The sequence below is a fragment of the Mixophyes fleayi genome, chromosome 4 (assembly GCF_038048845.1).
Source record: "Mixophyes fleayi isolate aMixFle1 chromosome 4, aMixFle1.hap1, whole genome shotgun sequence".
In the NCBI taxonomy this organism is placed as follows: domain Eukaryota; kingdom Metazoa; phylum Chordata; class Amphibia; order Anura; family Limnodynastidae; genus Mixophyes; species Mixophyes fleayi.
In genome coordinates this window covers 39263766-39289841 of record NC_134405.1, presented here as the reverse complement: position 1 = coordinate 39289841, position 26076 = coordinate 39263766, and the positions used below count along the sequence as shown (strand labels likewise).

General features: G+C 42.9%; 1 protein-coding gene across 5 annotated transcripts; it reads left to right on the top strand.

Annotated features, from left to right (window-relative positions):
* The first annotated feature begins 703 nt into the window (after positions 1-703).
* FBXW9 (F-box and WD repeat domain containing 9) lies at positions 704-14365 on the top strand. Of its 5 annotated transcripts, none has more exons than XM_075206638.1 (12): positions 752-785; positions 1586-1742; positions 1961-2421; positions 3559-3695; positions 7310-7432; positions 7555-7667; positions 9085-9176; positions 9868-10016; positions 10429-10542; positions 12000-12089; positions 12572-12637; positions 12971-14365. In XM_075206638.1, exons 3-12 carry the CDS (start codon positions 2010-2012, stop codon positions 13043-13045), a joined length of 1371 nt encoding a protein of 456 aa, XP_075062739.1. In that variant the 5' UTR covers positions 752-785; positions 1586-1742; positions 1961-2009; the 3' UTR covers positions 13046-14365. The 5 variants fall into 5 exon arrangements, with proteins under 5 accessions (XP_075062738.1, XP_075062741.1, XP_075062739.1 ...); XM_075206636.1 differs by having other exon boundaries at positions 1586-1847; XM_075206637.1 differs by lacking the exon at positions 1586-1742 and having other exon boundaries at positions 704-785.
* Positions 14366-26076: the final 11711 nt, after the last annotated feature.

The window sequence follows — 26076 nt, the reverse complement described above, 5'->3', positions numbered from 1 at the left end:
TCTGCAATACAGGGGTGAATGGGGTTATTGGTGGCCTAGTTCTTCAGAAGTGCTACTCACACCAGCTGGGGAAGGCGGCTTGCCATAATGTGACATATTCACACCCCCAACCTTCATAAATGTCCTTCGAGGAGTGAAATTCACATAGTTATTATGTGTTTTAATGTTTGTACTTAAACATTCAGAAGAAAAGAGTAAAACTAAGCTGGACAACGAATCACAAAAAGGTTGCTAGGGGATAAGTGACACTTAGTGAAATATTTTCCTAGGTGATGGAGCCCAGTATGAGAAATACATTACATATGCAGAGTGAGAGAAGTTGAACTGAAAAATAGAGACATACATTTTCAGTGACAAATGTTTAAAAAGTAGGAATACCAGCTTTATGTTTCAAAATGAGAGGAGCAGGTAGCCACAGGTTGCTCTAAGCCAGACCTTTCCAACCTGAGGCTCGCCAGATGTTGTGAAACTACAAGTCCCAGCATGCAATGTCGGCTTTTGACTGGCTATCTGCAGGCAGAGCATGCTGGGGTTTGTAGTTTTACAACACCTCAGGTTGGCCAGGCCTGTTCTAAGCCTTTAGCAGCACGACACATCAGCAAACAGGAACTCTGAATAAAACACTCAGGATCTGACTGGTGGTCTCCGAATCAATGGCCGTAGCCGCCATTCTCTTACCGGCATATTTACCGTCTCCATGGTAACAGCCAATCGCTGCTGCAGTGAGAGGTCGCTGTGACGTCACAGACATGCGCCGGAAGCATGGGCGGTGTCATAGGAGACAGGTATGGTACCTGGAAATGTCAGTATTATTGTACTAGTTGCATGTGGGCTGCTAGATTTAGTGTCTCCTAGGTGCCAGTCATTGCCAGGGACACCATACTATAAACATGTCCTGCACTGACCTCAGTGCTCTGCAGTCTTAATCATATGTTCATTACACTGCCTGTACTGTCATTCTGTGCACTGTAAATGCTCATAGTCAATGGCAACTAACCGATAAATCCCAGAGGATAAGAATAGTGAGCATTGATGAGATATATACAGAATAAGAGTTGTACTGTGCAGTTTGGCAGAGCTGAAAATATAGGGGCATTAACAGGGACGCCTTTTTAAAACCTGGTTGCTGTCTCAAGATCTCAGACACGGTTGTATGCATGTGTATATATTAAATCTGGTGAACGGCGCACACCATTTTAAATTTGCAAGGACAGTCTTATTTATTCCAACATTTCATAAAGATATTTTTAAAGAACATGAAAACCAGCGGAAACATTAGAATAAATTTGTTCGCCATCCCTTAGGATGTAAGCTTGTATGAGCAGGGCCCTTCTCCCCTCCTGTCTCCTTACCTGTTCTTCTGCTCCCTCTTTACTCCATATGTCTGCCCGGAGTTTCTGAAGCATTGGTACTTTGTGTTTACTGTTCTGCACTGTTTCACCCTGTATGGTTTACTGTTTGTACGGTGTACGGCGCTGCGGAAACCTTGTGGCGCCTAACAAATAAATGATAATAATAATAATAAATAGACCGTCTTTGCAAATATTAAAATGGAGAGTGCTTTTCATCAAATTTTTCTTCACAGAGCATCCAAAAAGTTGTTTCTGGAAGAGATGATTAATTATATGTAATATATATGACTCTGGTCACCGTGAGGCACTGTGGCATAATTCCAGACCATGTGCCTTTACAGAGAGACCATGTGAATTGGCTGGTCTGAGGAAAAGTTGGAAGTATTAAAGGTTTGTCCCTTGAATGTCCCTATTTTTCATGGTTGAAAACGTCACAGGACAATTCCACTCAATCTGCGATACCTTGTATACTTATAATAGTGCTACCACAACCTGGTAAAGTATACAATAATATGTTTAGAATCATTGACTTCCATGGTCGTATAAAGCTACTTGTGTGATAAGTGTACCATAGTGACTTTCTTTATTCTGATTGTTCATTGATTTAGACACAGATATAGAGACTGACAGATCCTTCTGCCCATTCCCATAACCAACATGGCGACTAGTCAGGAGGTGGAGTCTGATAATGACTCTGAAGGGGAAAGCTCAGACGATCCAGAAAGGCAAGCTTTAGATTATGTGTCTAGGGTTCTTAGCACCGTGGCACTGCAGGACAAAACCCGTCGACCTCCACCCACTTTGACTATGGAGTTTCAGGATGGGCTGCAGCATGGAGGCTTGGATCTGAAGAAATCCCCTGTGGCAGGAGAGGACGGGGAGGTGACCCCACAGCTGCTGCTCCTCCCCTTCGAGCTGATCCTGCATATACTGTCATATCTTGAGCCACGCTTCATCCTCGGTGTCTTACCGCTGGTGTGCAGCACTCTCAGAGACATTGTTTCAGAGAAGGTGACATGGAAAGTGCGGGTCCAGAAAAATATCAGCAGCAATTTCCCAGTGGTGGAACGTGAGTGATAATACACAGACAGCAATGTGTTCATGTCCCTTCCTCCTCATACACAGACATCAGGACACAGACCTCTCCCATCCTCCTAATACACAGACATCAGGACACAGACCTCTCCTCTCCTCCTAATACACAGACGTCTCCCCTCCTCCTAATACACAGACATCAGGACACAGACCTCTCCCATCCTCCTAATACACAGACATCAGGACACAGACCTCTCCTCTCCTCCTAATACACAGACGTCTCCCCTCCTCCTAATACACAGACATCAGGACACAGACCTCTCCCCTCCTCCTAATACACAGACATCAGTACAGAGACCTCTATCCTCCTCCTAATACACAGACACCAGAACACAGACCTCTCCCCTCCTCCTAATACACAGACATCAGGACACAGACCTCTCCCCTCCTCCTAATACACAGACATCAGGACACAGACCTCTCCCCCTAATACACAGACCTCTCCTCTCCTCCTAATACACAGACATCAGGGCTCACTGACCTCTCCTCCCCTCCTTAATACACAGACATCAGGGCTCACTGACCTCTCCTCCCCTCCTTAATACACAGACATCAGGGCTCACTGACCTCTCCTCCCCTCCTTAATACACAGACATCAGGGCTCACTGACCTCTCCTCCCCTCCTTAATACACAGACATCAGGGCTCACTGACCTCTCCTCCCCTCCTTAATACACAGACATCAGGGCTCACTGACCTCTCCTCCCCTCCTTAATACACAGACATCAGGGCTCACTGACCTCTCCTCCCCTCCTTAATACACAGACATCAGGGCTCACTGACCTCTCCTCCCCTCCTAATACACAGACATCAGGGCTCACGGACCTCTCCTCCCCTCCTAATACACAGACATCAGGGCTCACGGACCTCTCCCCTCCTCCTTAATACACAGACATCAGGGCTCACTGACCTCTCCTCCCCTCCTTAATACACAGACATCAGGGCTCACGGACCTCTTCTCCCCTCCTAATACACAGACATCAGGGCTCACGGACCTTTCCCCTCCTCCTAATACACAGACATCAGGATAGAGACCTTTCCTCACCTCCTAATACACAGACATCAGGACACAGACCTCTCCTCTCTATTTAATACATGTGTTCTTTTCTCAGAAGAAAACTTTGATTGGCCATCTGCGTGTATTGAATTGGAAGAGCATCTATCTCATTGGTCAGATATTAGGAAGATAGAGCATTTCTCATTGGCTGATGGTCACTATGCCTCTATAGATGCAGTGTTACTACTGCAGGTGGGTTATGTCTCTGTAATAACTGTGATGTAAATGGAAAAGGCTGCATTCTCATGAATGTCAAGCGTATAGGTGACATATATGCTCTGTTGTTATACAGCAAGTCATGAATTAGTGATGCGAAAGGCTACAAAATCCTGTAAATACTATATGAGAGACTGATATATTTGCTCAAATTTGATTCCTTTATTTTGTGTTTTGTTTCTGTAGACCTTTATATTGCTTGAACAGTCTGAATAATCTCTTGTGTTCCATTGCAAATTACCATCAAATGTTTACTTGTGGTATTTGGTTTTTACATTTTCCCATAAAAAAAATATATATATCTTCAATATTCAAGGAAATTAACAGACCAGCACAGTATAATACAGAAACATTTAATACAAAAAAGGATGGAAATTTACTGTTACACAGTAATGCCCAACGATCGTTTCAGTATTCCTAACTTTCATCAGGGACACTGATCTGACAAGCTGTCGTCCTTAAATACCTTAAATGGCGCCACTTAATGAAATCTACAGGGAAGTGAATCTACATCAGCTGAGTTCAAAATTGCATCTTCTGGTAACTAAGTAACTACAGAAGCTAGACCAATAGAAAACAACTCCACGCTAACTATACGGTATAGAAAACTAGACCACTGTTGCTATAGTACAGTATTGGCTAACCTGTGATGCTCCAGGTGTTGTGAAACTACAAGTCCCAGCATACCCTTCCAGCAAGACACTGATATATATATATATATATATATATATATATATATATATATATATATTGGCAAAGCATGCTGGGACTTGTAGTTTCACAACACCTGGAGTGTCACAGGTTAGCCAACACTGCTATAGTACAATCGTTGCGGTTAAAGGCATCTAACGTAGAGGGACACAGAAACATCCCACAAACTGTGCCATTGAAAAACTCATATGCTGCTCTTGCAGGGCTGGTATGTACAAATAATATAGGAAATACACAACATGAGGATGTGGGGACTAGCTATAGGAACAGGAAAATCAATTCTCCAAAAAGAACTACACTTCTCTTGGGGGATTCCATTATAGGAGGCATACATCTGGGAGAAGCTACTGATGTAGAGGAACAAGTAAGGTGCCACTTGGAGCCACAGCTCCAAGGGATAAAGTATGTTAAGAATTGTGAAAGCAGCAAGAAAAGATGGAGAGGTGGATGTCATTGTCACCTAGGGACAAACAACCTGGCTAATGCTGAAGTCATGGCAGTAAAAGATGAATTTAGAAAGTTTGGGGCTGCTCTAAAACTGGTGGCAGACACTGTAACTTTCTCAGCAGTATTGCCAGTGCATAGAGGTGAAGACAGAACTCGCTGCATCAGAAATTTCAATGTGTGGCTAAAGAAGTGGTGTTATGAGGAGAGATTTGGATTAATAGACCACAGTCATGTCATCTGGCAAGATAGGGGACTATACAAAAGTGACGGCCTGCACCCTTCTTCAAGGGGAACCAGAATACTAAGAGAGCGGCTTGAAAGCTTCATCAGGAACTATTTAAACTATCAGAGGGGGGCAGTGAACTAAATAGGAATAAAACAATCTGCTCCACCAACCAAGAGGTATCGTTTCTGCAGGCTAATAGTACAGAAAACATATCCACAGCAACAGAACACAATGCAGATCAAAATAAAAGAAAATAAACAGAGAGAGAGATAAACATAGAAGATAGGAACAGAAGATGCGCACGCAAAATTCTTAGAGCTATGTGTGCTAATGCTAGAAGCTTAGGAAATAAAATTCCAGAACTAATTGCTTTAAGGACAAGGGATGATCTGGATATTGTGGCTATTACAGAGTCAAAGTGCAATGAAAATCATGACTGGGACATAGCTCTACTGCAATATACTTTATTTAGGAAGGACGGAGTGGGAAGAATCAGAGGAGGGGGTAGCACTGTATGTGAAAAAAAGCATAACGACTACTTTAATACAAAGTAACGAAGAAAAAACTGAGGCCCTTTGGGTGACCACAGAAACGGGGGACAAGGCTATTCTTCGTACTGGAGTGATCTATAGACCACCAGGTCAGGAAGAAGAACTGGACAGGAACTTAATGCAGGACATCAATAAAATGGCTTTAAAAGGAGAGGTAATAATCATGGGAGACTTTAATATACCTGATGTGAACTGGGAGGGGTCTTGTGCAAGTTCCACTAGAAGTAGGGACATTCTGAATTCCTTGCAAGGAGCATCCCTAATGCAAATGGTGAGGGAGGCCACTCGCAAAGACGCAATATAAGACTTAATTCTTACAATTGGTGACAGAATATATGATGTAAATATGGGTGTGAACCTTGGATCCAGCGACCATCAAGCAGTATGGTTTACTATAAATATAAACACAAGAATACATCAAAAACAATAGAGTGCAAAGCATAGAGTGAAAAATAAAAATAATCAATTTATTATATTAATATGCACATAACACATATACAACTCCTATACATATAAATCACATGTATTGTAGCAAATAGTCTGGAAAAAGCTTCAATATAAATAGGGATTCCGACAGTCCATACAGTATAGCCAACTTCAAAAGAATAAAATGTCGATGGAAAAGATGGATTCAAATGGCGCTATAGCAAGATAATGTCCAGAGAAATGTAAATATAGTGAAGCACTTGAGACTGATGATAATAAAAATCAATTAATTAGTTAATTTAATTTGTTAATTGTTAAAAGTGTTTATAAAGATTTAAAAAATATATATATATATTTCTTGAAGGAGAAGTGACAGTTGGGAGTGGTTGGTGGTTGCCGGGGGTGACAGTTGGGAGTGGTTGCTGTGGGTGACAGTTGGGAGTGGTTGGTGGTTGCCGGGGGTGACAGTTGGGAGTGGTTGGTGGTTGCCGGGGGTGACAGTGGGGAGTGGTTGGTGGTTGCTGGGGGTGACAGTGGGGAGTGGTTGGTGGTTGCCGGGGGTGACAGTTGGGAGTGGTTGGTGGTTGCCGGGGGTGACAGTTGGGAGTGGTTGGTGGTTGCCGGGGGTGACAGTGGGGAGTGGTTGGTGGTTGCTGGGGGTGACAGTGGGGAGTGGTTGGTGGTTGCCGGGGGTGACAGTGGGGAGTGGTTGGTGGTTGAGGCCTGGGCTATGGCCCAAATGCATGACAAGAACCTTTTTAACAACTTAAGGAGCTTGATTTGACTAGAATGCATGAGTATCATGCACGGGTTAACTTTTGTGTGTGTATATATATATATATATATATATATATATATATATAATATATAAAATGGTATATTGTCACATATGTATATAATGCCCAAGTGGTGCTGATATACAGTATGTATGAACTCTATGATTTCTGAGGTCATTGTTTATAATTAGTGAGTTCTGATGTTATCGTTTCAGTGTGTTAGGAGAACCTATGTATTATCAGGAATAACGCACCCCTATTGTACATCATTGCGGACTTTGGACGTCACCTCAGAGATCCGTTATATGCTCATGGATCTCCTTGATGACTTCTCATATCCTTATAATGAACAATAGTGGGGACATTATACTCATATGTAATCATATATATAACATGGCAGCCTAATGACATGACCATCTCACAGTGAGACCCTACATGTTCTCATCTGCTCAGGGAGGATCTTTATGTGTGTCTGGATCTCGGGACAGAAACGTTAGCCTCTGGGACCTGAGGAACTTGGGGGATGGCCAGGAGAAAGTGAAGGCCTTGGGAGCAGAGAAAACTGGAACACACAAGGTACTTGTGACGTCCTACACCTTTGATGCACTAGAGGGCGCTCCAAGAGCCTGGTTATAAACTCTGTTCGGTATGTGTGGTACAACAAGGTTCATTGTCATCTTTTCTAACACTTCTCTCAGGGCTGGGCCTGGTCCCTCGCTGCCTGTGACAATCTTGTGTGTTCGGGGTCCTGGGACAGCACCATGAAGATTTGGGACATTGGGGCTGAGGGTCAGCAGGTGGGAGAGATCAGGTAAGATGCCAGCATATGCCGAAAGCGTAGGTGCTCATCCCATGGTCTGAGGTTCACATGCACGCACAGTCTGTTATTTGCAGTAATCAGGAGAGATACAGGGATTGCCAGGACGACGGGACAGAAATACTACAATAACATCTGCTCTGTTCCACATTCAGAGGGTCTCACAGCAGAGGTGGAGACTGCGACAGACAGTCTGGCAGCCAATCAGAATGAATCAGCTGCACTCTGATTGGCTGCCAGACCGTCACTGTACTGCAGAGTTTAGTCTCACAAGTGAGACATGATCGACATCTCAAAAGGAAAGTATATAAGTGACTGTGTGTCAGCAGATACATAAGTAGGAGAATTTAGTGCACAATGTAGCTATATTGGGATAAGCTCACCTGCCAAAGTCAAGGCATCTCCTGTGGTTGAGTCTCTAAAAATTCAGCAAATTTAGCAAACAAGTATACCTCGGGGTGACACAATTAAAACCTTCCTAGTCTCCATTTTAAAGTTATGCAGCATATATGAGGGGAGGGGTCTGACTCCCAAAATAAGAATTAGAAATCAGTGAAACCACAGTGCGCTCCTTGAAATGAATGAAATGTGAATAAAGTAATTTGAGAGAATGCAGCCAGGACAGTTAGGATTGCGACCAATGTTTCCTCTCATGGGACTACGGTTCGCTGCCTTGTCCTCACCACTGGGCAGGTAAGTAGAGTGATGAGGATAATGCAGACATCCTGGGACCATGGAAGGGCTGAGGGCAGATGTATGTTATAGGTGAGGAGTGTTAGAGGTGAGGGGGGAGCCAATCGTGTTATAAGGGAGGTGCCTGACACCCTCTAAGTAGCAGGATCACGCCGCGTCCCATAGGCAGCGCACACTCTTCTCTTCACACGGAATGTCACAGTGTTTAGAGGTATGGCATTGCTGCAAAGCAGTTCTTGTTCTGTAGTAAATTCTACAGATTTTATTGAAGCTCCTTCAAATAAGTAAAATATTCCAATGTGAGCCCACCCCCCACATAGCTAGCAGAACCACGACGGGACCCTGGATGTATGAAAATGATTAATTCCTGACTGATCCAGCAGCTAATGCTTTGCTCTAATTATCTGTCCTGGTGATTGGCTACTAAAGCCATCCAATCCTGACAGCCTTCCACAGCGCACCGTAACTTAATGACGTTTGACCAGCCTGTTGCTCTCCAGGTGTAGTGAAACTACAAGCCCCAGCATGCTCTACCAGTAGATAACCAGCCGATAGCTAGCGGGGCATGCTGGGACTTGTAGTTTCACTACACCTGGAGAGCCACAGGTTGGCCAGGCCTGCCTTAGAGCATAGCGTGTTATGTCTGATTTTCTTTTGTGATTTTTTTGGGCATTAACCGAACCTCACACCAGAATCACATCCCCATTCCTCTGTGTAGGGGGCGAGCTGCAATCCTGTGTCTGGCATTTCTACCGGATATCTTGGTAGCAGGATCCTACGACAAAAGAGTGAGCGTGTACGACCCAAGAGGTACTACTGATACTACTTTTTTATTAAATAAACATTTTTATTGAATTAGGTAAAATAAAAGCCCCAATAAATAAATAACACACAGAACAGTTACACTCACACTTTCGTGTCAGCTAATAATTATATAGGGATAATGCAACGTTCTCCATAAACATGGACGATGGAAAACTCTGAGGATGAGCGTGACCACATGATTCCATCCCTCTATAAAGGGAATTAGAGCCTTATAGAAAGACACAAGTGCAGTCTCCAAGATGACACCTGCACTTTCAAGACTACAATGTAGATGTGTAACCAAATAATACATAAAAATTGGACAAAGCAAAGCCGCACGGTGCTGTAGGGGTCTGCAATATGACTCTGGACCCCATAGGAAGGAAGTGACGTGTATTGATTGGGGCAAATATTGGTATAGGGGTATAACAATATATACAGTCATTTTAGTATCAATTTTATAACTTTGATGCTGCCAATTAGGTTGAGAAGCAACTTCGACCAAACTACTGCCCAATGACAGTAGAAGGCTTGTTGGCCTAGGAAACTAATCCTACATTTACATATATGTATGATGGTGATGGTTTGCAGTGATTAATAATGTTTCACCCCTCAAAATGGCAGTAGAATAGTTGTATTCTTCTAGTTGTATTGGACTTAGGCAAACAGTTGACCCCTCCCGTAATCCTATTTTTAGCATCTCGACCATTGATCAAGTGCCGTAAAATACATTCTAGTCCGGTGTTATCCCTGGTGGCTGACGATCGTCACATTGTGTCTGGCAGTGAGGACAGAACCTTGGTGGTGTTTGACCGCAGAGTCAATGCTGTGTCACAGCGGATACAGGTAGGATACCGGTTATATGTTCATCTCTCACTTATATAATCTGCAGCGTTCTCCTGTTCCGTCACACAAACACTTGCTTGCAAAATGCGACCCTGCAGGCTTTACCGTGGCCCCACCTTCCCTGGTCACCACCATAGACTGTACTGTATGACATCATTAGCGAAATAGCATGCTGCCCATGGCCTCTTCATGTAGATACACGGACAGCATTGAGGTAGGTTACAGCCACCAACAGATACTGGTATCTTGGTTACCTAGGAGGTCGCAAGACAATCAGACCTCTGAAGCTTTAGCTTTCTCTGTACCTCCCTTGTTCATTCTCTCCCCCCATCCAAAGCGAGGCTAGATACAGGTTTATGTACTTCTAGCCTTTCATTATTCTAATTTATTGCCTCTTTCCTGTCGCATCCAGCTGGAAAACTACCTGTTCTGTATGTCGTATGAAGCGCCACAGCTATGGGCAGGAGACAACCAAGGTCTGATTCATGTATACGGGAGCCATGGAGGGACATTCCAGCACCTGCGGGTACTGGAAATTACAGTTTGATATTGGTACATTGTGGATACAGATCTTAGTCTAATCTGTATATAATGTTGTGGCTGCAGTTCTTACATCAGCCTAATACTTGTATATTGCTTGAATAGAATATATATATATAAATGTATAATATATACTTACAGACTAATCCCTGTATATAACTGTGTTTTGCAGCCTATTATCTGTTCCTAGTGTGTCTGCAATATGTGTATGTATAGCAATACTCTGAATATTGGTGTAATGGATTGTGTCCATCTAGTATCTATGTATGGTGTTTAGCGGATCTTACGGCATTTTCTATGTTAACAATTTACTAACTACGTTACCAGCATTGTATGTCTATCACCTCTTCTATCTGTTGCCTCATTCTATGTCTTCTCCCTAGTGTGTTCCTCCCCTTGCCCTCATCATTCACCCCTGCATTGTGCCCTGGTCCTCCTGTGCTCATCTGCCCCTCGCCTGCTTTCTGCCTTGCTCGTCCACTCCTCCCCAAGCCCTGCTCATCTGCCCCTCACCCGCTTTCTGCCTAGCTCATCCGCTCCTCCCCACGTCCTGACCTGCTCATCTGTCTTTCACCCGCTCCTCATCTTGTCCTGCCCTGCTCATCTGCCCCTCACCCGCTTTCTGCCTAGCTCATCTGCTCCTCCCCAAGCCCTGACCTGCTCATCTGTCTTTAACCCGCTCCTCCTCTTGTCCTGTCCTGCTCATCTGCCCATCACCCGCTTTCTGCCTAGCTTGTCCACTCTTCCCCACACCCTGACCAGCTCATCTGCCCCTCACCCGCTTTTTGCCTAGCTCATCTGCTCCTCCCCAAGCCCTGACCTGCTCATCCGTCTTTAATCCGCTCCTCCTCTTGTCCTGTCCTGCTCATCTGCCCATCACCCGCTTTCTGCCTAGCTTGTCCACTCTTCCCCACACCCTGACCAGCTCATCTGCCCCGCTCCCGTTTTCTGCTTGCTCGTCCGTTCCTCCCAAAGCCCTGACCTGCTCATCTGTCCTTCACCCGTTCCTCCTCTTGTCCTGCCTTGCTCATCTGCCCCTCACCCACTTACTGCCTAGCTCATCCGCTCTTCTCCATACCCTGACCAGTTCATCTGTCCTTCATCTGCTCCTCATCTTGTCCTGCTCATCTGCTCCTCCCCACGACCCTGACCAGCTCATCTGCCCCTCACCCGCTTTCTGCCATGCTCGTCCGCTCCTCCGTGTTCTCACCTGCTCATTCGCTCCTCTTCCACATATTACTCTGTACATCCTGCCCTGCTCCCCTGATGCTCCCTCATGTTTTGTCATCTACCTCCCCGCTCTTTACCTGTGTCCTGTTTGGATCTTCCGCTCCTCCCTCATGTCCTGTTCTGCTCGTCTGCTACTCTCCATATACTGTCCTTGCTGTACTCTCTCTTTGACCCTCCTGACCCAGTTATCCACTACTCGCTCTTTCCACTCAGTGTTTTGATGTAGGTCATGCGTCACAAGTCACCGGTGTCTGGCATTCGGCGGGTGCACTTTACACAACTTCCACTGATAAAACTATGAAGGTAAGTATGTGAAAGGGTGGGGACATAATCAATATTAATGAATACGAAAAGGACTTTACCTGCACAGCTGACCATACCGGTTAAGATCTGATCGTTTTCAATCGAATTTTAAAAAAAATAAATATCATCAGACGTCCGGAACGAATAATAACTTGTTTAGATATGGTGGAAGCATTGTTCTCTGAAGTGAGAGAATTACCTGTGTAACCATGTGTCAAAAGTCATAACAGTGTTAGCATTTGTGAAGCGGTCATTTGTCACCTGATTAGATGCATTGGCTCGTGCCCCTCACTGAGTCACAATGAGGGTAATTAGTGTGTAACAGGTTCTGTGCTTGGAGTCCTCTGAGCACAGTAGCCTGCTGACATAAGCCAATTAAATAACCATGTTATTGTAACTGCATGTTAATGGCTTGGAAGCAATCTACTGCAGCAAGAGAACCGGAGCTCTATAAACTGATTCTGTCTGTCTTCTGTTCCCAGGTTCACATTCCTACAGATCCACCCAAGACCCTCAGTACGCAGACACACGGCTGTGTGGTCAATGGGGTAAGACGGGTGTGTTGTGAGGATAGACTGGGATTAAACTCTGCATAAGGAACAAATCAATGGGTCATAAGAAAAGATATGGGTGGACTAGTACTGGGTAGATTCCAGAGATCAGCTCCAAATCTTACCTCTAATTCCAAATTTCTGTCTGACCCCTAAATTTTATGGCCTATTCACAGAGACATGGTCCCATTTGTAATACACACTTGTGTGCGGCATCTGCTGGTTTCAGATCCTGCTTTCTGCTTCCCTGTGATCTTCTAATCTCTCTATTATCTCTTTCTAATCTTTCTACCACGGCCACAACCATCTTTCTCCCCTATTTGATCTCAGGTCAGCGTGGCTGGAAGGACAGTGGCTGCGGCTTCCGGTGGACAAACAGTGGAGATATGGAGGTTCCAAGAATAAAGCGCATCATTTCCCTATACGTAATGTCTGATGATTACTGGGGTACCATGATTGTGGTGATCATACAAGAGAGGTGGACGGGTAACATGGAATACACGTGTCACCGGATAATATATATATGTTATTTAAGAATCTTTATTAATTTTCCTGTTTTCGACACACCATGCAGCAGGGATATACAAGCAAGAAAAGCGACAACATTCTAATACAGCATAAGGAGGATATAGATACTGTTTATTCGTGTTCTGTATATTCTCGGGGAAGGGACTAAGTGTCACCAATCCATGTTTCAATGAGTGAAGGCTGCACTGGAGTCCTAGACAAGATCTTGATATGTAGTAGTAGCTTCAGATCCTATTAAATGACTGGGAGCTATAAGGTTCAGACAGCCCGATAGAAGTATAAAGAAAATAATTATTAGCAACAAGTCTGTACTGAGATAGATCAATCTCAGCTGTCAGTCTATATGGGGGCGACTCTACCAGTTTTGGACATTGGGATAATGCAGTTGTCGCCCATTCTTCTCTGCAGTATTGCTCGAGTTCTTTGAAAAAGCGAGATAGCGAAATGCGTTGGTACCTATTTTGATTTATAAATAAAAGACTCCTTAGGGCAAAAAGTATTTTGTAATGGATAGGAGTTAAGCATTACATGGCAGAACCGCAATGTATGAATGACTGGATATTAGTGTTTTTAGAAACATTAGAATCCCAAATGGGCAGCCTAACTTTTTGATTAGAATAAGAGTTACATAGAAACCTAACTGATGCCAAACATTTTTTGGGATTAAAGGAATTATAGAACTTTAAGAGCCTATGAATTGTTATAAGAATTACTTTCTTAGAAAATGGACCAATGTTATATTTAATGAAACTGACCCATCCAAATGATCACTTATTGAAGGGATTCTAAACAACACATGCTGAGGTTATCCTGAATGGGGGGATTTTAAAATATGCTCCCCAGGGATAAATAAGACACCTCAAGTCACATTGAAGTAACACTCTCATACATTATAGGGGGAGACCATTAATATCTGAACAAGCTATATATACATTGAAATAAAGACCAGAAATTGACACTAAGAAATATTGAATTTATTTAATTTGAAAAACATAGTGAGGTATAGAAATTTATATTGTTATTTTTATGTCACTTATTGCACTATAATCACAATTTATTGTTTTTAATCTTTTCGCTAGCAAGTTGAAAATCAATAGGAAGGTGGAATCTCAATCTGTTTTTAACTACAAATGTAATAAAGGTTAAATTTTATATAGAAAATAGTCACAGTGCCCCAATAAAAGCACATTTCTTCTTTCTTCTCTTTTTTTGCAATTCTGTTATGATGTGGGGGTGCACAAACCGACAAAGATAATATGGTTTGACAATTACTATAGGGATAATCATATACAGTCGTAGGTGTGACAACTTGGTGCAGTGGTAAACCTTTGTAGTGCTCGAGTTCCATCAGATCAGATGGGGGGTGCTTGTGATCAGCAACTCCCAAATCATTCCGCAGACTCTTCATGGAATGATGTCTGGGCTTTGGCTGGGCCTCTTCAGGATGTTGATTTTTTTTGTATTTGAGCCACTCCTATGTGGCTTTTGCTGTATGCTTTGGGTCCTTGGCCCTAGGTCTCTTGCAGACTGTGGCAGGTTTTCCTCCCAAGATTTGTCTGTATTTTGCTCTAACTATTTTGCTCTATGTTTTAATCAGAATTTCCAGTCTCTGATACAGAAAATTATCCCTGTAGCATCATGTTCCCTGGCTGCAGGTATGGAAGGTTTTAAAAGTTCTGAACAGAGAGTTGTAAGAAGGCAGACTTATTTATGTAATGAACGTCAGGACGTCCCCACCAGTCCCACATCTGGAGAAAGCTTTATCACTGCCGGACGTTGGGACAGTACATGTCTTCAGAAATATGTGGATGCTAAGATGTTACCGATGGGCTTGAGACTTTTCAAGACCTTTGCGTTTGCGGATGGGCAGGAATCATTGAGTGATTGGAACCAACAACTAGAGGATTGTGCGTTGTCCCTCATGAAATATCTTATTAAATACAGGGAAAATAAAGTACAATTGATTGAGAGCGCGATTGATCAGTTTGAAGCCTTACATCATCATCATCAACATTTATTTATATAGCGCCAGCAAATTCCGTAGCGCTTTACAATTGTGAACAAACATTATTAAAACAATACTGGGTAATACATACAGACAGAGAGGTAAGAGGGCCCTGCTCACGACCTTGCAATCTATGGGACAATGGGAGTTTCAAACACAAGGGCATGTGCTACATCATATTGCATATTGGACCAGCTAGAATGCAAAGGTAAAAAGTGTTGAGTGGGCTGTCTGATCAGTCACACAGCAATGTTGGTCATAGGGTTGTTGTCTTGTGTTAGCTGTGTACTGGGTGGCATTAGGGTAACCTATGGAGATTAAGATGCTGGTTGAGGAATATTATAAGCTTGTCTGAAGAGGTGGGTTTTCAGAGAACGCTTGCAGGTTTGAAGACTAGAGGAAAGTCTTGTGCGAGGGAGGGAATAAAGTGGGTGCAGCCCGAAAAAAGTCCTCTAACCGGGAATGGGAGGATGTGATGAGAGTGGAAGAGAGACGCAGATTTTGTGCAGAACGCAGGTGTCAACAACCATAAACCCTTTTGTAGTAAAAAATATAATTATTCATGATAGGGTTGAAGAGTATTAAAAACATGTGCTAGCCAGCAAAGCAGAAAGACTTAATAAGGATAACTGTCTATCGGTTTAATAACTAAGTAACCTTTAATCGTAGGCATAGGGACAGATCGTTTCTGAGGGATCCCAGGAAGGTTTCTGGTAGAAACCCAGAAAGTTTTCACCAGCCACAGGATGAGAAATACAAAGAGATCAGGCCTATTAGTCACTTTTGACAAACAGACCAGAGTAGACTGTATGCAGTCATGCAATGCGCCACATGAAGTTTCCACAAAATAATGGAACTTAGAAACTAGACCCAACTCGGGTAAGTGTCTGTGTCCTAGTAAATATTTGAGGTTGGGGTTACTTTTTTGAGAAAAGTTGAAATCAGGAGATCACCCAAATCCTTTCCAGGCTCTTGACATCAAAAAGACCAAGGGGCACGGCAGAGGAAATAAGAGGAGAGAAAAGGTCAGCTCAGAAAACCAAGATTAAAATAAGCGACAAAGGAGTTTTCAACTTGTCACCCAAGATTCTACCTCAATCGCAACTTTCCCTTCTAGCCAAGGGTTTAAACTTTGCACCCTCAGCAGAGCGTAATCTGCTCGATCTCTATGTTGAGCTGTATAGATACAGCAGAGCAATGTGCTGCAGAAATATCCTGCCAACAAACCCCTTCATAAAATGAAAGAGGATTCTGTTCCTATAGTTTTGGATAAAGACGATACAGTGGCATTAAGCATATTGGAGGAATTGAGAGTAGAAAACAATATTGCTGAAGGTGAAGTAGTCCCAGTTATGATGTTACTAAAGGAGAAACACATTTTAAAGAGTCACATGTTTAACGTTAAATCTGAATTTTTCCTTATGCCAGCAAAAGGCCCGATACATTGACTGTTTTTATCAGTTGAATTCTAAAACGTTCTACAGATTGCTGGGCAATAACCCCATCATTTACCTAAGATATACAAGACCTTTGACTCTTGATGTGATGTTTTTGTATAGTAATATCCGCTTATGAAAGGGATCAAGTTCATAGTGTTATTGGATGATCCTGAGACACACCATCATTTCTTAGTAAAATATATATTTCATCCGAACACACAATTATTTTATTTTTGAACAAAGTTATTATTTAAAAGATGGGGACGGCCATGGGGACCAGATTTGCCCCATGCTATGCCAACCTGTACATGAGTGAGTTTTAGGACGCCCATATATGGGTTGGGGGGCTCCGGGCAGGTCTTGTTCTCTATGGCTGTTAGATTGACAATTTATCATTTGGGGTGGCGATGATGTATGAGTACAGGTTTTTGTTGAAACACTTAATGATGATGAGCACAACTTGAAATTTGTACATCACTATCACAGAACCTCCATTGATTTCTTAGACCTCATGGTAACCGTCCATAACAAGGTTCTGAGCACATCCACTTTCAAGAAGGTAGATGTGACTAACTACACTACGTTAGTGCACACTTTAGGGCATGGAAAAATTACATCTAAGGGCAACTGATGCGTTTATAAAGGAATGGTAATAATGAGGAGCACATTTTCAGCAAACAAGTGGTTATCTTTTTCCCATCCTCCCATAAAGCACAGATATGTGAAGTGCCCGGGGCTATTGTTACCCCATGGACAGTTTCTATTATCTCTTTACCACCTCTCTAACAAGCGACTTTCTCGCACCGATGTGCAGTGTTGCAGGACGGCAAATTCAGATTTGTGCCTTTTTATTTATGATGATCTAGCCAGTGTTCCGGGGAATGTTAAGTCTTTATCTTCTTTTACTCTTACATTGATCTGTGGCTTTTCTCGGGTTTGAATGTTCTTTAATCTGCACGATGAATCTTGTTTGGAAATAAACTAACCATCAGTGGGACCTCTCGCAGACGGGTGTATTTATTTTGAAATAATATTAAGTACTTAAATTGTACACACGTGTGCTCCAGTCATTGAACTATGTGACCTCTGAAGACAACTGATTGCTCCATGTGTGAATTTTAGGCAACCATTTGATCATCTTTTTTATTTCTATGTAATGTAGAAAAAAGCTGTCATTGGTAAAAAGGCATCAAGTACGTGTAAAGCACCTCAATTTGGTACAGTGAAAATTCGGTGGTATCTGATGGTCATCAGAAGTTGCAGTAGTCAAGCTGGGAGATGATGAGAGTACGAAAAAGGGTTGTCTTTACGTTCTGATTGAGAAAGGGGTGTATTCTGGCAGCGATTTAAAGGAGAAAGCAGAGGGTGGAGTGGATAGAGTGGACACCAAGGCAGCAGACATGGGGAACAGCAGAGAGCGTTGGTGTGAACTGTGAGGGAGACAAATTGAGGCATAGTGACATTAGGAGGGGGGAAGATGATGAGCTCTATTTTGGACATTGAGCTTGAGGTAGCAATGGGACATTAGGGTGAAGAAAGCAGAGAGGCGGTTGGACATATTGGATAAAAGAGAAGGAGAGAGGTCAGCGGAGGAGAGGTAGATTTGAGCGTCACCTTGCATAGAGGTGGTAGTGGAGGCAGAAGGATCGTATAAGTTCACTGAAGAGATGCAAAGAGAGTACGAGGAAGGATGAGAACACAGCCTTGAGGGATATCAACAGAGAGAGGAAGAGGAGGGAAGAATGAACCAATAGATAGACTGAAGGAGCTGTGATGAAACAAGGTATTAATATCCCCTCAACCAGTCTGCACCTCGTTTCTCACAGACCGGCTATAAAAACATATACTTTTTCTAGTACTCTGGTTCCCCATATTTGTCAGTCATATTTAAACTTGTATATATTATATTTGTAAGAAGTTAAAATGTCTGGCAGCATGGTTTTCTTATCTTGCAGACTAGTCCATTGGTTCAGCCTAGGCAAAAAGATTATTGTCCACCATTCCTGTATGAGTGTACATCACACCAGGGGGTCTCATGTGTTAAGATAGGGAAAAGGTCCACAGATGGAGCTCTATGTTTAATTACAGAGGACTGCATTGTGTATTTAAATGTAAATGTGTCTGGATTGTGATCTCTCCTGTTTAAACAAACTCTGTTGTGTAGCCATAGAACAATATCTGTCCCTAATTGTATCAAGAGTAAATCATCTACTATCTGTGAAAAGATAAGCACAGAAAAGGACCAATCAGGCAGGTCCTGAAACTCCTGAGAAATTCATTTCTGCCTTTAAAATAGAGAACAGCAAAGAGACGTTCACTACCCAGTGATAGCTGAAGTCAGGCTGACGTTGAGATCTAGTCTCTGCCCCTGACAGGAAGGGGACAATCGGTCCCAGCAGTACTGCTGTTACCCTGATCTACCTCTTCAGGTCTTGGGGAGCTGTGTGTCTGCCAAGCAGAGTGACGGTGAATCAGGACCACTGCCTTTGCTAGTAGCCTCAAAGGAGAGAGGGGTATAAGCTTGGATGTATAGACGGCAGTCTCTGAAAGTGACTAGGTTACTGGTGAGGTGTTTTCATTATACCCTGTATGTTGTCTGTGCCAGACTCTAGTGTTATTTGTTGCAGGTTATTGTTTAAATATTATTGCTGTTTGGTGATACCATTTTGTTGAATAAACCTATTTATTATATTTCGGATATTTGCCTGGGTGATTTTGAACCTTGGATAGGTACTGGGTGGGCCAGCTGTGCGGCACAGAGGGTTACATTAAACCCGGTATCATCACAGGAGCTATCAGAGAGGTAGGAGGCGAACTAGGAGAGAGGACAGTGCTGCGGAGGCCAAAGGAGTGAAGGGTGTTGTGGGGTAGAGAGATGGTTTGAAAGCGGCAGAGAGATCAAGGAGTTTGAGAAGTGATAAGTGACCCTTAGTCTTAGCCAAGAGTAAATTATTGGTCCCTTTAGTGACCAATGGGCAGTCACTGGAGTCGAGAGGGTGGAAGCCCAACTCCAAAGGGTCAAGAAGAGAGTGGGTCGAGGGAATTTGGATCAGGCAATCTAAGAAGTTTGAAAGCATGGGTAGCAGTGAAATAGGGTAGTTGTTGGAGAGAAAGTGTTAGGGTAATTTTACCTCTCCTTTATCAAGTCCCTTCAGATATCAGTGAGATAAGATGCTGGTTAACCAGGAGATCAGTAATAAAGACACAGACATGCCAATGTCAAGATAGAACTGAGCTGTGCTCATTTATTAATGGGCTACATTTATACATGAAAAGCGTTTTATCTGGTTATAGGATAGAAACACAAGATTGATATTTTCCTGAGTAAATATAAATCTTCTGACAAAGCTAGTTCTCTTCATGTCACTTTTATGGGTTCTTCTTATCAACTTTCACTGGAGCCAGTATGCCCAATGTCATCATCCATTATCCCCTGTCCTAGGGGTCTTTGAGATAGATCAAGGCTGGAGCTAGTGATTATGCTGAATGTATTTTTAAGGCAATACCAACATTTGTAACTCCTTCACATATCATTATTACCATTATCGCTGAGGACCCTAGAGGTCCTTTCACAAAAGGTAGGGTCAAGAGATGTATTTTACAGGTAATCAGAGATATATGTTTTAAAAAAATCACTGTGCTCTTACATTACAATGCTCTGATTGAATATAGACTGTGTTAGCCCTAGCCTCCTTCTTGTCTATGTGTAACCGAATTCAAAGAATGAATATAGTAGGTACTTTAACACTAGTCAAACACAGCTAACGGTTATCAGTGGAATTTTTTTTACAGCAAAATAAGAATTGTAATTTTGTTATTATATATTATAAATGGGGTAAATAAGATCAACCTAGAAATCTGACTTTGCTATAAGCTCCTGTTGTTAGACTTTTGTCAAGTTTACCTATAGGTGTTGAGATTAACTTCACTCCAACATTGCTCCTTGTCCCCACTATCTAAATCACCTACATATCTATGTGTCCCAATACAGGGGGGGGGGGGGCAGACACCTTGGCAATTTATCCACGTAGACCGATGGAGACTACAGGGACACCGATACGGGTCTGTATGCATTTTCCTCTTGACCCCAGTACTGTTAAGGGATACGTATTTCACATCTAAGCAAATATGTTCATAACAAGTAGTGTTTCATTTACTTAACAAATCACAACAAGCTATGGCACTTTTAACTCTATAATTAGCAATTGTTGTATATCCTGGTATTGAATATAGCGTAAGGTGGAATTGGGGCATTTGGACAGGGATATCGGCCAAGGGGACAATTGAGAGGGGCATTGAAGACAGAGGAAAGAATAGGAGAAAGGAGGGAGGGGAACAGACTCTGTGTTTTCTTTGTTTGCATTGTCCAGCGGTGCTGTTTAGTAGAGGGGGAGCGTAACGCCTTGATTGTTTCTTCTGCACTGATCTGTTTGAACTGCTGCATTTCCTTGAACTCAAAGCAACGGTTACCAGTTGGTGACTTATACACAGAGAATGTAAAGTAAGTTCTGTGAAATAATTTTAATATTGAACCAGAGCACATAAAGAAAAGAGATCAGCTACGGAGACCCATAAACTCAGAGCCAATGAAAATATGGAGTAAGCACCAGTTTATGGTATAAGTTGTCTCTTCTCACCGGACTGCTTATCTGGACCATATATAACGATATATTTAGGGCTTGCGCTTCAGCTGCAGCATTCTGCCTGGAGGTAGTTATTTTTTGTCAGCTAAACCCTATTTATGCCCAATGGACGATTGTATTAAAATGAAACCTCCAGACACCCGTACATTAAACACTGCTCCTCTGCGTTATGAACTGGGCTGCACGGTGGCTTAGTGGTTAGCGCTTCGGCCTCACAGCACTGGGGTCATGAGTTTGATTCCCGACCATGGCCTTATCTGTGTGGAGTTTGTTTGTTCTCCCCGTGTTTGCGTGGGTTTCGTCCGGGTGCTCCGGTTTCCTCCCACACTCCAAAAACATACTGGTAGGTTAATTGGCTGCTATTAAATTGCCCTTAATCTCTCTCGGTCTGTGTGTGTGTATGTTAGGGAATTTAGACTGTAAGCTCCAATGGGGCAGGGACTGATGTGAACGAGTTCTCTGAACAGCGCTGCAGAATTAATGGCGCTATATAAATAAATGATAGTGATGATCTTGAGTAGAAGCCATTAAAGTGATAACCTTGAAAAAGTTTGAGACACGTTGATGTATAATGTTGGGTCTTTCCTGAGGAAGGTGCACCCCTTATAGCGATTCAAGCAGTAGGATGTTTTCTACAAATAGTTGAGGAGGAACAAATATGGATTGTTCTTTTTGTCAATGATTTGTAAGGAGCCACTGAGCGTTGGACATTGGGAAAAACAAAGCATATGTATTATATACATACTGTCACGAGCCGCGGCTCGCTTACTGTGCCCTCTGGCGTCCCAGCCGTCACCTTGACGACCGGGACGTCATTTCCGGATCCTGGTCAAGGCAACGGTCGGAAGCTTCTTGTCCTGCGCTGCGTCCCGGCGGCGGAGGAAGCCGGGCGCGCCCACGCAGCAGTGTAAAACCTGTGGCTTGATTATACAAGCCTTGCACTAGCCTGTGGGCTAATTTATGTGGTGTGTCAATTAATTATGCAGGGGGCTGTGAGTGATCCAGAGCTAGGCTCTGATTGGTGGCCACTAGTATTTAAGGCAGTGAGGTCTGCAGCCTCACTGCCCGTTATAGCTTCGGTTACCAGTCTGCTGACCTGCTCTGCTCCTTGCTCCTATCCTTTGGATATTCTGTTGGATTGCCCGTGTATGACCCCTTGCCTGGATTTGGACCCTACCTGTGTTTCTTGTGAACCCAACCTCTGGTGTGTTAACCGACCTTCCTGTTTGCTCGTGACCCTTGACCTCGGCCTGTTTATCGGATTTGCTGTCTGCTGACGGCCCTTGACCCTTGCCTGGACTTCACTTTGCTTACCTGGGTTCTCCCCAGCCGGTACACACTTCACGACCCTCTGTCAGTCTGCAGCCAAGTCTGTCCCCACCACTAGGGGCTCCAGTAAACACCTGACTGGCGGAGTAGACTCCGGGTTGTGCTGTATAGGCTGGAGGGGTTCCTAATACATACAAGGTAGATGAAATAAGTGCAGACGTGGAAACGAAGGGTAGGGAGGGCCCTGCTACTGAGAGAGCTTACAATCTAGAGGGAAAAGGGAACCTCTGAGACAAGAGCAGAGAGTCTGATCAGGTGAAATAGGGATGTGAATTTGTATGCTGAGAAGTGTACGCTCAGGGTTAGAACAAACGACAGAGCTGAAGTGACAGTAGCACTGTCGATTTGGTCTTATAACTGAATAGGGTGGGCAGAGGGATATGCAATGTGTGTCAATGTATATATGATGGACAGCTGGTTGGGAACACGTATAGAATTTTACTATGTATCATCTTTTCTGTAGCATGATGGTAAATATTTACTGCAATAAATGCATACTTAATTTTTGTACAAATAGCCTAGATCTCTGCCGATCATCTTCAGTGCTGCTGGGATCACTATGTAGCAGGATCTTATGGAGTTATTGTAAATTTAAGTCTTAGGGGGGAATTCTATTCGCTGTGAGGTACCGCTGGACATCACCTCGATATCTAGCGCATGCATTGCTGGCCAATATGGTAACAAATCTCCGCTCATTTTCTGGTTGAGAAAACAGAGTAGCAGCGGTAATGAGTCCCTCAACTATTTGCCCCAGACCTGGGACAGTTCCTGTTAAGCAGCTTTTGTTCAGTGTTGCTGCACATAACTAGGCAATGCTAACAGTGTTACATATCCACAGACTAGTGCGTATCGGGACTAGGACAAGTTTTGTGGAACTATCACATAGTCCCAGGTGTGACACAGGGGCGGAAGGCTGACATCTTACTATGTTCTGGCTTACAAATTCCTGTCAGCATAAAAAAAAATAAAAAAATGTTTAATTACTGTAGAATGTGTTTATTTCGATCTTTCATACAGGTGGGGAAGGTTAGAGCCATGACGCTTGGTGGTGATGGGGTGTACAGTATTGTTGGGGGGAGGGGGCACCACCAAAAGTTGGCTTGGGTGACAAAGTTAAATTTGGACCTGATTGGGAATGGTGAGAAATCCAGTCAATCAGAGTGACTTGACCATGTAGTACGTGGTCATTGTCCCACCAACCAAACTGTCACCCAACAATATTGTCCAAACACACAAATTGTGACCCCAAAAATACGGGCATTTGGACTGTTGGCATCACCTAATACATTACATAATACGATAAAGGATGGTTGCTATTATAAAGCTGGGAGATGATTGGTACATAAACAGGTCAGATCCAGTAACTCGGACGTAGCATTGAGCAGGTGGATCTATATGCTAATCACATTGGTGGTTACTGACCTGTAGTCTGTATTTCTGTACAGCCTGTTTATTCTATTAATAATTAGGTCATGATGTGATGCTATGTGGCAACATGTTTCTGGGCAGGGCTGTGTATATTTCTAAATCAGAGTCTGGTACAGACTCAGCAATGCCGCACAGCCTGAGGTTATAACCTGTCCAGACCTGTCAGTTTCTCTTTCAGAACCGATACCTCCGTTCCAATGATTCCCAAGCAGAGTACAGATCCTAAGATCCAGATATCAGATATCTAAAGAGACACATCCTCCATCTTGGCACCCATATGAGCTTTAAATTTCTCCATTAATTATTAATTTTTTGCCTAATCCGTTCATTGTGAGTCGTATATGTTAGAATGACCAGTGTTCTATCTATTTTGTTCTCAGTATAGATGTAACTTGCTCTACAATAGAAGTAAGTCGGCTCTTTTTGTATTTTTTTAAGACACTTAATTGTAAGAGGACCAGACCGATCATTATATCCAATAACAGTCTCTGGAATTCTTCTAACCCATAATGCATCATTCTGTACCCTCCTTGAACGTCCGGGAGACTCTTTCGGATTATAGGGAAATGTCCCGGACTCCCGGGACAACAGGCTCAGCTCTCAGAAGAACATCACTGGCTGGCAAAGTGGGCAGGAACTTGCTGTGATGACACAAATCACGTCATCAAACGACTTCCACTCTCACCCTAATTATCTTTTAATATCCGGTATTTCTCCTGTAGGGCAGGTAGAAATGGTTAAGTTATTGACACAGATCCTCCTGTACTAACTGCAGATCAAAGAGAAGACAACCCAGGAAATAGTTTCAGGAATCACAAATATTAGACTACACAAAGCCCTGGGGCCAGGTCTGTGTATATCAGAATGTTCTAAATTCTTACAACAATAGTATCTATACTGCTGTAACTGTACCGCTGACTACATGGGAAACGTCCACCTAATCACTCCTTTAATGCTGTGCATATTATTCTAATACCTAAACCAGGAAAAGACTCCCTATTGGAAAGCTCTTATTGCTCCATTAACCTTCTCAATCTAGATTTTTGTAATGGCCAATAGACTACAATCCTTTCTTCCTTGCTGACTGAACGCCATCTTGGGATTGTCACAGCGCACCTCTCGGTCCAAGGTGTCTGATCTGAAATTGCAGCAGTTGTGGCGTCATCCTCACTTGCAAGCGTCAAATACGCTTCATAGTCATGATGCCCAAAAACAATTTGACTCGGTTGCATGGCCGTACCTACATCACCGCAGACTTTTTTGAGAGGAACTTGCTGATTTAGCAAAGTTCTTCTACAAGTCACCTAACACCTCTCTACCAATTAATGGTAAGATGGAAGTTAAGATTGAGATGTCCAGAGGTGCCCGCCAATAATACCCGATGTCCCCATTGCTTCTTAATCAGGTTTTAGACCGCCAGGCTTAGAGTTTTACAAAACTGGTGACGGAAACACCGGTGATGCAATAATGCAAAAATAAAGGTCTCTTTATCCCAATGTCCCGCTGACCTGATGGAAAAACATAGTAGTGCTCCAAGGAATTTTAAGATGTCTATATAATCTTATTATATTTGTTTTTGGTAATATCCATATTCTCATTGATACTAACTAACGAAAACAAATCAACTTACGTTCAGTAATCTACGCACGTATTTAGGCTTTGCGTACTCAGGAATTCATCAAGGCACGGATCTCAAGATAAGTGCGCTGTTGAATTTGGGTGTAGATCTGCTGTGTTCTACTGCACAAGACCCTGCAGGATGCATCCAATCCTTATATGGATTATAAATAATCAAAAGAAAAAAGGAAAATTAAAAAAAATATTGAACTAATATCACCTGGTAATAATATAGGCATTAATGATAAAACTGTTTTTTGTTTTTTTTAAAAAGTGTTTGTTTTAAAAAAAATAATTTTCCATGAGATACATTTATTAGAATGTTGCTAATGTCTATGGAACCTAAAAATAAATGTTACAGTTGCTCGTGATTGCAAGCAAATATTATAGCATGCATACAAGACTGTCATCACTACTGATCAGGACTTAGACTAGACCTATAGTTGG

Excerpts from the sequence above, each read along its gene's own strand:
- FBXW9 (XM_075206637.1), top strand. The coding sequence starts at position 2,010 with ATGGCGACTAGTCAGGAGGTGGAGTCTGATAATGACTCTGAAGGGGAA. Across the intron at positions 7,433-7,554 it reads AGAAAACTGGAACACACAAG|GGCTGGGCCTGGTCCCTCGC; the intron begins GTACTTGTGACG and ends CACTTCTCTCAG. Across the intron at positions 7,668-9,084 it reads CAGCAGGTGGGAGAGATCAG|GGGGCGAGCTGCAATCCTGT; the intron begins GTAAGATGCCAG and ends TCCTCTGTGTAG.